Source organism: Herpailurus yagouaroundi, unplaced genomic scaffold, assembly GCF_014898765.1.
Source record: "Herpailurus yagouaroundi ecotype Mexico unplaced genomic scaffold, PumYag 182, whole genome shotgun sequence".
Classification (NCBI taxonomy): Eukaryota; Metazoa; Chordata; class Mammalia; order Carnivora; family Felidae; genus Herpailurus; species Herpailurus yagouaroundi.
The window spans coordinates 42,625,186-42,638,493 of NW_024412413.1; the positions used below are offsets into that span (position 1 = coordinate 42,625,186).

General features: G+C 36.2%; 1 protein-coding gene across 5 annotated transcripts in view; it reads left to right on the plus strand.

Moving 5' to 3' along the window:
- Positions 1 to 13,308, plus strand: part of NAP1L1 (nucleosome assembly protein 1 like 1) — a 33,809-nt gene that overhangs the window by 4,728 nt on the left and 15,773 nt on the right. For 4 of the 5 annotated variants that reach the window (XM_040491375.1, XM_040491373.1, XM_040491374.1 and 1 more), the window contains exons 2-4: positions 5,785 to 5,821; positions 10,546 to 10,631; positions 12,119 to 12,221. In XM_040491375.1, coding sequence (XP_040347309.1) covers positions 5,805 to 5,821; positions 10,546 to 10,631; positions 12,119 to 12,221 — 206 coding nt within the window. In that variant the 5' untranslated portion in view covers positions 5,785 to 5,804. The remainder of the gene's footprint in view (positions 1 to 5,784; positions 5,822 to 10,545; positions 10,632 to 12,118; positions 12,222 to 13,308) is intronic. The other variant, XM_040491377.1, reaches the window with a different exon arrangement.

Consider the following 13,308-nt stretch of genomic DNA (forward strand, 5'->3'; position numbering starts at 1 on the left):
TATCCTATGTTATAGATGTGTTTCTTATAAATGCGATGTAGTTGGATTTTCTTAAATCCTCCCTGACAATTTTTAATGGGAGTTTTAATTGATTTACATTGAACATTATTATGATGTTTAGGTTTAAATATTTTTTATGTGCTTTCCGTTTGTCCAGACTATCTTTTTTTTCTTTTAGGTTGGTATAAAAATACACTTATAAATTTAAATTATTTTTCTTCTACTTTGGAAATTGCATGTTTGGTTTCTAATTTTTTGTAAGTCATCCCGGAAATTATAGCATGCCTGCTGAGGGACGTAAGAATACTTTAATCCATTACCCCCACCCTCTCCCCACCCCAACTTAGTGTTGTGATAGTTTTCATTTTTAACACACTAGGCAGTGGTGGTATTTGAAAATGTTTATTTAGATAAATGCAATCATCCTTTTTACTCCTTATTTCTTCTTGCAAATTACATCTGTTTGGGATCACTTGCCTTCTGCCTGAAGAATATACTTAACAGAGTGTTCTTAGTGAAAGTGCTAGAGGTGTTTTTTCCAGAAAGTATCTGTTTCACTTTCATTCTTAGAGGATGTTTTAGTTGGGTATAATATTCTAAGATCCTTGGCTGTTTTCAGCAAATTGAGGATTCTGTTGTCTTTTGGTGTCTATTGAAGAGAAGACAGCTGTCTTTTTGTGGGTTTAAAATTAATCTGAATGTTTTCTCTTCGTGCTTTTGTGGTGACTAAAAGACCCCTTTGTCTTTAATGTCTTGCTTTTTCACATATCTAAGTGTGGGTTTCTTTTTTATGTATCCTGATTGGGATTTGTAGGGCTGTCTTTGATCAGTTCTGGAAAATTCTTGCCTATTAATTTTTTCAAATATTTTCTACATTCTCTTCTCTACTCCTAGAGCTTGTATTAAATATTTGTTGGACTTCATTGTATTCTCAAATATCATTTAACATCAGTATTTTGTATCCTTTAGTGTCTGCCATATTTTGGAAGATTTCTTCTAAGCTTGCTTCCCTCAATTATCTTTCTAGCTTGGTTTTGTCTACTGATAAACCTGTTCCCCCCTCCCCCCCATTTTTTTCCCCAAGATTTTATTTAAATTCAAGTTAACATATAGTGTAGTGTAGTAGTATTCAGGGGAAGAATTTAGTGATTCATCAGTTATATGTAACACACAGTGCTCCTCACAAGTACCCTCCTTAATGTCCATCACCCATTTAGTTCACTCTCCCTCCAGCAATCCTCAGTTTGTTCCCTATAGTTAAGAGTCTCTTATGGTTTGCCTCCCTCTCCGTTTTTATCTTGTTTTATTTTTCCTTCCCTTCCCCTATGTTTATACTTCTTATTTCTTAAATTCCACATATGAATGAAATCATATAGTATTTTTCTCTGACTGATTTATTTTCCTTAGCATAGTACACTCTAGCTCCATCCACATTGCAAATTGCAAGATTTCATTCTTTTTGATGGCTGAGTAATATTCCAATGTGTGTGTGTGTGTGTGTGTGTGTGTGTGTGTGTACACACACCTTCTTTATCCATTTATCAGTTGATGGACATGGGCTCTTTCCATAATTTGGCTGTTGATAGTGCTGCTGTAAACACTGGGGTGCATGTACCCCTTCAAATCAGTATTTATCCTAGTAGTGCAGTTGCTAGGTGGTAGGGTAGTTCTATTTTTTAACTTTTTGAGGATCCTCCATACTGGTTTCCAAAGTGGCTGTGCCAGTTTGCATTCCCACTAACAGTGCAAGAGGGTTTCCCTTTCTCCTCATCATCACCAGCAATTATTTCCTGAGTTGTTAATTTTAGCCATACCGACAGGTGTGAGGTGGTATCTCATTGTGGTTTTGATTTGTATTTCTCTGATAAGTGATGATAAACCTGTTTGTTTAGTTTGATTTCCATTATTTCTATTTCTAGAAGTTCTATTTAGTTCTTTGCCAAATTTGCCGTATGATGTTTAATAGATGGCCGTTCTTTGCAGATACTGAGCCTAGTTATTTGTCTATGATAGTTATAAGTTTGTTTACAGTCCTTTTGACAACGTTTAGGTCTTTATAAGGACAGCTTTCTGTTGTATTCTTTTCTCTTGCCCTTACTGCTCTTGAAAACTTGTATGAATTATTTGAGGTCTAGGATGAAGGTGCCTTTCACTTAACATTTGGATATGTGGGTGCTTAGGAACACTATCAGGCAGAGACCGCTTTAAGCTCAGGGCTTGAGGTTTTGGGACCACACTGATAAAGTGAATCTGGGCTTTTGTCCAAGAGAACTGGTTTATTATCCCTGATAATGCAGCACTTTTGGGCATTTGCTTGATATGGAGGGTTACTATAAAGATTTCTTCCCATCTTGAATAGGTCTAGGGCTTTTGATTTCACCTGTCAGTAGTTAAAACTGAAATTCAGATTTGAGATTGGCATTTGTTCTCAGGGTCTTTTTCTGATTATCATTTTGCTTTTAGTTTGGGGTTAGTAATTCCTTGCTGTCTTATTGGAATTTTCCTTGATTTTAAGATTTCAATAGATACTTATTCTGTACTTTCAATTATTTTTTATTGGTAGAGTTGGTCTGCAAAATATAGCTTGTCACTACTAGAAATGGAAATTCTTCAGATCTTTTAGAGAGCAATTTTATGTCTGATAAATAAAATTCTCATTGATTATTTAATATTGAGTGCAGTGAAAAAACTAATGTAGGTATTGACTGAAACCTGTGTTCTTCAATGTGATCTGATTATCTGAGAACCACCTGCCTCAGAAGCTGGGTTTCTTGTTTATAATGCAGATTTTTGGGTCCAAGGTCTCAGACCTGTTGGTTCAGAATCTGGGCATGGGAATCAATCTTTTTTCTTTTAAATGAACTTATTTGTAATTTTAGATTTACAAAAAAAGTTGTAGAGATACTCCCGAGAGTTCCTGTATGCCCCTTACCCAGTTTTCCTTAATGTTAACATCTTACGTTAGCACGGTGCATTCACTGGTCAGTCTGTACATTTTAACAATCGTCTCCGCAGTTAATTTTGCAGAATACTGACCCTGTGCTAAGGTAATTAAAACTGGACAGAATTCAAAAGTAGCTTGTGTTTATTGAGTGTTTAGTGGATACCAAACACAAGTCATTTATGAATTTGCATCTTGATAAGAGCAGTTCAGTGAAGGAACAATTTTTTTTTCCTATTTTTTTGGAGATGGTGAATAAGACCAGAAGTTGTTTGCCTGAGCTAGATTTTCACGAAGCTGGTGTCAACCCAAATGGTCTGAGTACAAAATTAGGCCTGCTTTAAAAAACAAGAATGTGTACAACCAAGAAATCTAATTTAGCTAGAGTGGGCAGATTGGAGAAGGCCTCTCCGAAGAAGTAAATGCCATCCTGTTCTGTCTTGAATCATCTTTAATAAAGAATCAAAAGAATTTCATTTTAAGAGTTACAATTCTAAATGTAACTCCACAAAGCAGTGTAGCCATTCTTCTGAGTACATGTTAAAATGTTACACAAATTTGAATTTAGAAGTTTTGAGGAGTTTCATATTCTTGGTAATTGCTGGATTTATTAGGCTATATATTCAACCCAGCAAGTTCAAAAATTTTAGCAAAATGTATTTGTATATGGGAAAAGCAAGTAATGGAGAATGAAACATAAGTTCTCATTTTCTCCTGGTCTTAGTAGGTAACTACTCTTAGGTTTCTGGTAGATCTTTACAGAAATGTTTTATTCATAAACTATGTGCAAGAGTATGCATATTCATATAAATACATGTGCGGGCGCACACACACACACACACACACACACACACACACACTCCTGTCCAGGTTGGATTTTGCCATACACCCTATGCTCTTTCCATATCAGCTCATATCTGCTTCAGTTTGGCTGCAGAGCGTTTCATTGTATGCACATTCCATGCTAATACTAAGTTTATTTTTGATGAGGTAAGTGATTGCAGCTGCTGTGCCTGTAAGCTGTATGTGCTTGCTGTCTTGAAGGATGCAGTGACTGGCAAAAGCACATATAATCCCTTAAATGCGAATCTTGTGCTCTGGTTAGTTGGGAGAGATAGACGTTAGTCAAATAATAACACTAATCTGTAATTACAAACGAGACATTTTATTTAAAAAAAAATATTTTTTAATGTTTATTATTGAGAAACTGAGGGAGACAGAGCATGAGCATGGGAGGGGCAGAGAGAAGGGAGACATAGAATCTGAAGCAGGCTCCAGGCTCTGAGCTGTCAGCACAGACACGGGGCTCGAACTCACAAACCGTGAGATCATAACCTGAGCCAAAGTTGGATGCCACCCAGGCGCTCCAAGGCATTTTATGATGGAAAGAAATAGAGCTTTATAGGAGTTTGTACAACCAAGAAATTATTTAGCCAGAATGTACAGGTTGGAGAAGTCTCTCTGAAGCATTAAACTTTGAGCTAAGAGCCAAAAGATGTGTTAACCGAAGTTGTGGAAGAACCTTCTAGGCCAGCATGAAAAGCACAGGCCCTTAGGTTCATAGGTTTTTTTTTCATGTTAGGGTCTCAAATTAAGGCTGGAGATGGATATTTTAAGGTTTTTTATATTCCTATGGCCAAATTACTCTCCAGAAAGAAAATAGTTCATGGTAACACTAGCCACATTTAAGAATGCATATTCACAGGGCTCCTGAGTGGCTCAGTTGGTTAAGCCTCCAGTTCAGGTCATGAACTTGTGGTTCATGAGTTTGAGCCTGGTGTCTCTCTCGCTCGCTTGCTCGTTTGCTCTCTCAAAAATAAACATAAAAAAATGCATATATTCGCCACCATTTTCCCTGCATTAAAAGAAAATCCTTGCTGATTTGATAGACAAACTAGAATCCCACTTGTATTTCTTTGACTAATATTCTATATTTTTCTTTTTGAATTAGTATTTCTTCATTATTGTTTGCTAAGTATTTTGTTAATGTTGGCTAATTACCCAGCATCACTAGAGAAATATATTAATGCTAGTAGAAATTATTTAAAACAAAAAATAGAGTAGGATACATTATTAGGAAGAAATATTTTCTTCATAATTTGTTTAAAGTCTGAATATTAGATCAGTAATAATACTCCAGATATTAAGACTTGACTGCTAAAATCAATAACTCTTCTTAACTCTGTAAGTAATAAGCATATAAAACATGCTGATATGAGGAATCACGTCTTGTAGCATTTTGAGAGTTAAAGTCTGTGGTTTGATTTTTAAAAGATTAAAAACTTGATTTTAATGTGGGATCCTAAGCTTGGTTTAGATTATTTTTTTGTAATTTGTGCATTACCTCTGGCATTCAGCCATTTTTCTGCCTGAATATAACACATTTTACCTTAAGTTTTATTTCTCTAAAACCCATATTCTCTAAGTTAATACAGTACTTATCTATAGTAAGAAAGAATTTAGGATATGCCCTGATTAGTTCTAACAGTGTTGACATCAGGTAACCAAGAGTTTGTTGACAATATGCCAGCATATCCAGGATAGCCTTGGGGGTATGGTGGTTACCAGTGATAAGACATGAGGTGCATTTGAAGGGATGGGGAAGGTTTACTTGATATAGGTTGGAACTCAGGGCTTTATAACTGCCATTAAGTTGTTTAAAGGGCTGACATTTGATACAAGAATTATTAAACTTTTAAAAGAGATCTCCAGGAGGGCATAATTAGTACAATAGGTGGTGGCAGATTTTGGCGTGTGTGTGTGTGTGTGTGTGTGTGTGTGTGTGTGTGTGTGTGTGTGTATTTTGTTGTTGGTATTGTTAACATTGACCTTTCTCTCCATAGATACTTGGAGTTCTTACAACATGGCAGACATTGACAAGTAAGTGCCAGATAATTGGTTTTTTGTTGTTGTTTTTTTTCTCCTTTTCCAGAGATAGGCTTCACTTTGTACTGTGGTATGGTTAACAGCAGTATTAATAACATTATGCAAATGTATGGTAATACCTGCTATTATAAAAGTGGGGTATGGCATATCTAAGACAAAATAGAGTATATATAATCATTGTCATAAATACGGTAAACCATTTGCTAGTGTTTATTCTTAGGAAAGTGCTGAGCACAATAATGAATCAGAAATACTTACGAAATTCATTTTTACCATGCATGTATTTCCCAGAGATTTTACTTTACAGTGTAGTGTATCCTACATACAAGATAAAAAGTTTATAAAATGTATGCATAGAGTTTAAGAATAATAGGATATTTACATTCAAGTTTTTAAAAGTACAACATTACTATTAGAAGAAACCCAGTATCCATCTTCTCAATTGCATCCTCCCACCTTTCCAGACATGTAAATACTGTCTTGGCTTTTGTCTAATTCATTTCTTTGTTTTTCTTTAGATTTTTAACACCTATGCATTCTTAACCAGTTTAATTTTTAACACCTACACATTCTTAATCAGTGTTTAATTTTGAAAATCTGAAAAGCAGTCACAAACTTAGCTGCAAGAGAAAAGCAATATTACTACTACTAGTTGAAGTTTCCAAGGTAGGAAAACAAAAAGCAAAAAGATTGTCTGGGTCATACTCTGGCTTCAAGTTTCCTCAAGACTTCATTGGGCAAGGCCGTTCACTCTAGAAACAGGTTTAATGAAGTTGGCTTCTGGCAGGGTTCTAGTGTGGATGGGTATCTTGAAGAAATAAGGGAGAATGGGTGAACTGCACTATTTGTTGCTTATGATTTCCCATAACTTAGCAATGGATTAAAACTGTACACTTCTGGATGGAGGACATATGCTATGATGATATATCCACAAGGTGCAGGCAGCAGGTCATGGAGGTAGGAAGGCAGAAAATTTAGCACAAGGGCATCAGATTCAAGTACATTTAAGAATCTGGCCAGTCCTTCCACACATAAAAAGAATGGCAGCAGGTATTTTAGTGATAATGGCTTTCAAAGTGATTGCCCTCCTGTATTGCCCTGCTCCAATTTGAATTGCTTAACCTTGGTTATACAGTTGTCATTGTGGATCTATTTTATTATCTTCCTGGGGTTTTGTTCCTTTCCTTTGGTTCCTTCTCTCAGGTTTGCTGTTTGCTGTATCCCATGTTGTTTTCTTTTGGTTCTTTAGTACTTTCTTGGACAAGTACAAAGGAAGTAAATTATTTAGAGATCTGACATGACTGAAAATAACTATTTTATCCTTACGTTTGATAGTTTGAGTATAGAATTCTGATTCGAGAATCCTGTTTCTTCAGAAATTTGAAGGCATTGCTCCATTGTTACTTTGCTTCCAGTATTGCTGTGTTGAAGTTCAAAGTCAATTCTTGATCATTGTAATGTGACACTTTTTGTCTTAAATATATACATATATATTTATTTCTGGAAGCTACGCTGGCTTCAGAGTTCTGAAATTTTCAGATTGTTATATCTATTTTTTTAATTTCTCGTGTTAGGCATTCACTGGTGGACCCTTTCAGTCTGGCAACTTGATGGCTTTCAGTTCTGGGGAATATTCTCGACTTACTTTGTTGATTGTCTTGTTTCTGTTTTCTCTTTCTGGAGCTTCTATTATGTTGTATTGTTGAACTGCTTCTTCTAATTATCTTTTGTCTTATTTTCCATCTTTATCTCTTTGCTCTTCTTTCTGGGCAAAGCTGAAGAAACTTTATCTTTCAACTCTTGAATTGAGTTTCTAAATTTCTGTTATTTTAGTTTTCAGGAGTGTCTTTTCTCTCTGTTCCTGTTTTTATAGCATCTTGTTCCTATTTCATTGATTGTAATATCTTTTTTCTGGATTGTCATATCTTTTCTCTGGATGTTTTTCCTCTTTATAGTATGTTTACTCCTAAATTTTTCTTTCCCCTATTTGTTTTTGTCTCCATGTTAGAGCCTTTCTCAAATAGGAGGTAATACTTGATTGTCTGCTAAGACTGGGGTGGGGAGAACATGCAATTGAGGGAGGTTTAAAAAAAAGTTGTTTGGAAAATTTGACTCTTGGAGTGGGGGAGGCTTTTAATTTAGATTGTAATGTAAGATCATCAGGGTAGGCGTTTGTTGTAAGAATCCGCATTATCAGGATGATGTGTTTTTGTTTTTTTGTTTTTTTTTTTTTTATTTCTGGGCTGGTCAGATACCCCAGTGAAGAGTGTCTGGGTAAAGATCTGGCTTTCAGTGTTGTGGAACCCAAATTAGGGAAAGGTTGCTAGGGAAGGGTTGCTACATTCAGCATTCTAGAGTGATACAGTCCTATATCTGAGATACTCTTAGCTGTACCTGTGGTTTTGGAGGCTGAGCTCTCAGCTTAACCCTTTCCAGAGAAGAAACTGCCATGCTTCTGCTAGATAGAATGGGAGGATCTGGGGATTTAATTACTTACCTGTTTTTGTTTAGTTCTCCCTATTTTCTCCACTGTCAGTCTCCCAGCTCTAGTTCTAGAAGTGTCCTTTTTAAGATTCTGTGTTTGGGCTGGTTTTCAGCTTTTCCTATTGCTAACTTAAGGATTTCATTTCTCAGTGAAGTTGCTGCTCTTGTCTCCTTGTCCTTCAATGTATTTTTTTGTTTTAAAACCCCTTTATCATAATTGTAGTAGGGATTTGGGGAGGATTAAGATCAGAGGAGTATGTGCAATCTGCCATCTTAACCTTGCAACCTTCATTCTGTTTTAAACTTAAAAAAAAAAAAGAAATTGGTTGTGACAGCTTGATACCCCACCATCCCCTTATTTAATTTTGGATGCTTGTGAGCCCTAGGAGGATGGGAGGAAAGGAGAATTAAAGCAGGCGTCAGCAAACTTTCTCTGCAAAGGACCTAATTTATAAATATTTAGGCCCCTTGGGGTCTAGTTGGAGTTACTCAACTCTGCTGTTGTAGCGTGAAAACAGCCATAGACCATGAGTAAACGAATTAATGTGGTTGTGTTCTGGTAACGTTTTATTTACAAAAATAATGGGCTGTATTTGACCCATGTTTGTGGACCCCTGGTTTAAAGCCTTAAAATGTAGATGTTCAGTAAATTAATAAAATCACACTGGAGGAATAGTTTTGTGGTCTTTAGTGATCTTAAGTCTGAGTATGTTGAAGTTTATAATAAAAGATAATTTCAGAATAATCTGTATAATTTCAGAATAATCTGTATATTTGATGAGAAGGCTGGAATTTTTTCCTTAGTTACAGGAACATAAATCTTGCTGGCAGAACACAGTTGACCTATTCTATATTTGTCTCTATATGAAAATTAATTTTCCAAATGCTGTTTCTAAACATGAAAGTAACTAAATCTCTAAACCAGATATTAAAATGTAAAATCACACAAGGAATTATATGAAGACCTATACATTAACTTAGATATCCTTATTTCCCTTTTTAATTCCTGTTGAAATTGCATGTTCAAAAACTAGGTTTTTGGGGCGCCTGGGTGGCGCAGTCGGTTGAGCGTCCGACTTCAGCCAGGTCACGATCTCGTGGTCCGTGAGTTCGAGCCCCGCGTCAGGCTCTGGGCTGATGGCTCAGAGCCTGGAGCCTGCTTCCGATTCTGTGTCTCCCTCTCTCTCTGCCCCTCCCCCATTCATGCTCTGTCTCTCTCTGTCCCAAAAATAAATAAATGTTGAAAAAAATTTTTTTAAAAAAAACTAGGTTTTTAAGATGAAATGGGGAGAATTTTATCTTCCTGCTTTTTCCTTTTCTTTCAATGGTGCCATCCTCCTGGCTTTGCTCCAAGCATGCAGTAGACTCGGGTCTTCTCTTTAACTTTTTGCCCATCTCTACTGTGAAGTAAAGAAAAAGGAGGAAAGTCCAAAGATAATGAGTACAGGCTGATGGGATTGCTCCATAGCCGTCAAGGATCCAGTTCCTTATTCTTCTAAATTCCCTCATTCTGTTGACTTTTATTCTCTCTCTAGGATGCCTCATGGTCCAACATGGCTGTTGGAACTCTAGTCATCACATCCCTATTCTAGGGAGGCAGCAAGATGAGGCCTCCCAGCTGTCTACCATCCTATGTAGGAGGCTTACTTAAAGTTCTATACGACTTTTTAACTCATTGCCCAAACAGAGCCACATAACCCACCTAGCTAAGAGGTAGGCTGAGAAATGTAGGATTTTAAAGCTTGGTGTATTGCCGTGTCCTATAAAATCAGGGTGCTGTTATTCAGTGATATCAGTGGATATTGGGTAGAGAGCACATAACTTCCTGACCTCTCATTGCCTGTACCAAAACCTACTAAACCACATTTTTAAAGCTTGAAATAGAGGGATGCCTCGCTGGCCCAGTTGGTAGAGCATGCGACTTTTGATCTCAGGTTGTGAGTTCGAACCCCAGGATGGGTGTAGAGATTACTTAAAAGTAAAATCTTAAAAAAAAGTGTGCAATACAAACTTTATATTTGACCATGTGCTTTTAAATGAAATTTTATGTACTTCCAGTTTGTGCTTGTTTACATATGAAGTTAGAGAACTGAATTACCTTTTGAATTTCCTATTTCATATTTTTGAAAGAGGCATATTAACCTAGAAAATAAATTGAAGTTTTTCTATAATTTTTTATTTATTTTTTGGTAATTGGTACATTTGAACCTTGGTGTGATACTATGATATTGTAGCAAAGAACAGTCTGAACTTGATCAAGATTTGGATGATGTTGAAGAAGTAGAAGAAGAAGAAACTGGTGAAGAAACAAAAATCAAAGGTATTATTTTAAATTACTTCAGGAGCCAGTGATTGCTGGCACATGTCTTCTAGAGGGTACTAACAAATACTGTTCCCTTTTGGATCCTTGTTTGCCTTACCCACATAGCCCATACCTCTAGTTCAATAACAGTTTGTATGTGTATATTCGGGTGGGGAAGAAAGGAGGGGAAGAGAGGGGTTGAGATGGAATGGTAGTAAGGGAGGGGAAGGTACAGATACAGTTAGTGCCCCATCAGAAGTCACTCTGTGTACCCTCTTGCTGCTGCAGTGACATGGCCTAACTGTGTCAGACAGCTGCCCAGGAGTTTTGTCTGAATTTAGAAATGTTACAGGTTGTTTTTGGTGGTACTTCTAAAAAAACAACACTAGCTTAGAGTGATTTGAAAATGTTCAGTATTTAATAGTAGAAAACCTATAGTTGTATGTCAGTCTTTTTTAAACCCATTTCAACCAAACAACCAAAAAAGAGATAAGTATTAAATGTAAACAAAAATCAATCACAGTTTTCTTGAGCAAGTAATTCTAGAAGGAAGAGGAGTAGCAATGGTAGCGGAGGTTATGCCTGCAGGTTATGCCCTGTGGGTATGGGCCAAGAATATTGAAGTACCAGATGACTCAACTTTTCATTGTTAAGCCAGATGGAGGTTAATTGTGAAAAGACCACTGCACGTTAGTTTCAGCTTTCATCATACAACATTTTCTCGAAAGATATATAGGTCTGTATCCTTAGTGGCCCTTATTGACATTTCTAAAGGCATGTTGGTTATCACAACTGGACATCATCCAATAATCAAATTAGTATTAGGAATTGACCTTTAAAAACACAACTGGGAAGGCTAATATCAATTTTGTGTAATGTCTGTTTATGAAGAAGAGAGGATATAGCAAAATAACTTGTTTCACCTAAATCTGGTATTTTTGGTTTAAGTATGATTTTAGACACCATTAATGAATCATGTTTTGTTTGGCTTTAGTTACAACCTTGATTGTTTCAACTGTTAACATTCTCTATTCAGACATACACAAGCACACTATACTATTAAGCATCAAACAAAACATTTAGGTTACTCGCTCCACAGTCTTTGTCCCAGGATTGAAACTGTATTTGCAGTTTTCTAATAGTGTGTGTTGTCTGCTTCAAAGCATTATCTACAGTCATAGGTAGGCATCCGGATGAAGCTTTGAGCTTCTCAAAAACGGAAGGTGTGTGAAACGCACTGTAGTAGGAAGAGAAAGGATATTATTCACAGGAGTTGTAGCAATGGCCTTGAGAGATGGTGATGTATTAGATCATTAGGAATCTGAACTTTTCCTAGAGTGGATTTTCCTCCGCTTGCTGCCCATCTCTGTTCAGACCAATGATTTATGGGCTAGTCAGGAAAACTTCATGATTGGATTGTCCTATTAAAATAGCATAATACATTTTCATAAAATCCTTTCGATGCCCTTTTTTTTTTTTTTTTTTTTTTTTTTTTTTTTTTAAAGCGCGTCAGCTGACTGTTCAGATGATGCAAAATCCTCAGATTCTTGCAGCCCTTCAAGAAAGACTTGATGGTCTGGTAGAAACACCAACAGGATACATTGAAAGGTACAAGTTCTTCTTTTCCATAGTCCTTATTTATCCTTCTATAATCAACATTGCAAGTGTACCTATTTTTAAGACCATCTAGGACTTACATTAGTAATAGTGGAAAGCTAATGTCTGTTAGTATCTAATATAGGGTTATTGGGAGTTTAAAATTTTGCCGAGTACCACCAATTTAGAGTTGGTCTTTTCAAAGTTTGACTCTTCTCCACAGGAAATACACTGATCTTAACCATTTCTGAGATTTGTTTGGAGGTTTGCTAGAAGTGCACAGGATTACAAGAAATAATGATTTCTTATTTATTTCACTGGTCCTATAAATCATTAACAATAGCACATGTATCTTATTTTGCTTATAATTGTTTTTTCATACTTGGCTTTATGGTTTTAGGATCCATCCACATTGCTTTCTGTATGTAATCTCTAGTCAGTAGTTTCTAGCTTCTAAATGTTGTCACTTGGCGGTGATTTGTGTCCACCATGTTCTATTATACGCTTATTCTTTGATGGATATCTAGATTGCCTCCAAGCTCCATCAACACAAATTCCATTGTAATGGTCATCTTTGTGCATGCCCTCCTAAAGAACTATTTTGGGTTATGTAGTTACCTCATAGGGATTGTTATATGAGGTATGCAAACTTTAAATACTTCTAGCTTGCTTTCTAGAGCCAGTGCATTGAAGGTTGCTCTATCCTTGTGTCCCTGCCAGCAGTTGGTATCATTCACCTTTATGGGTGTTTTTTGCTTTTTACCAATCGAAGAGGTACGGGCATATTTTGTTTTGTTTGTATTTTCTGTTTTCTACTGAGTTTTGAGCTTTTTTTCATGATTGTGAGCTTTTTAGGTTGCTCTTTTGTTGTTCCCTCTGTCCATTTTCCTATTGGGGTGTACTGTCTTTTCCAGGAGTTTCTGTGTATTCTAGGTGTTAATCTGTCATCAGTTTTAGACTTGTAAATCTTTCGTGTCATTTCTATTAACTTTATCCTTAGCATTCTCCATTAAACAATCCTTAATTTTTATATTTTAAGGTTTTGACCTGTGGCTCATTCTTTTCAAGTTTTAACAAGTCCTTCCTAGTTCTTTCTGTA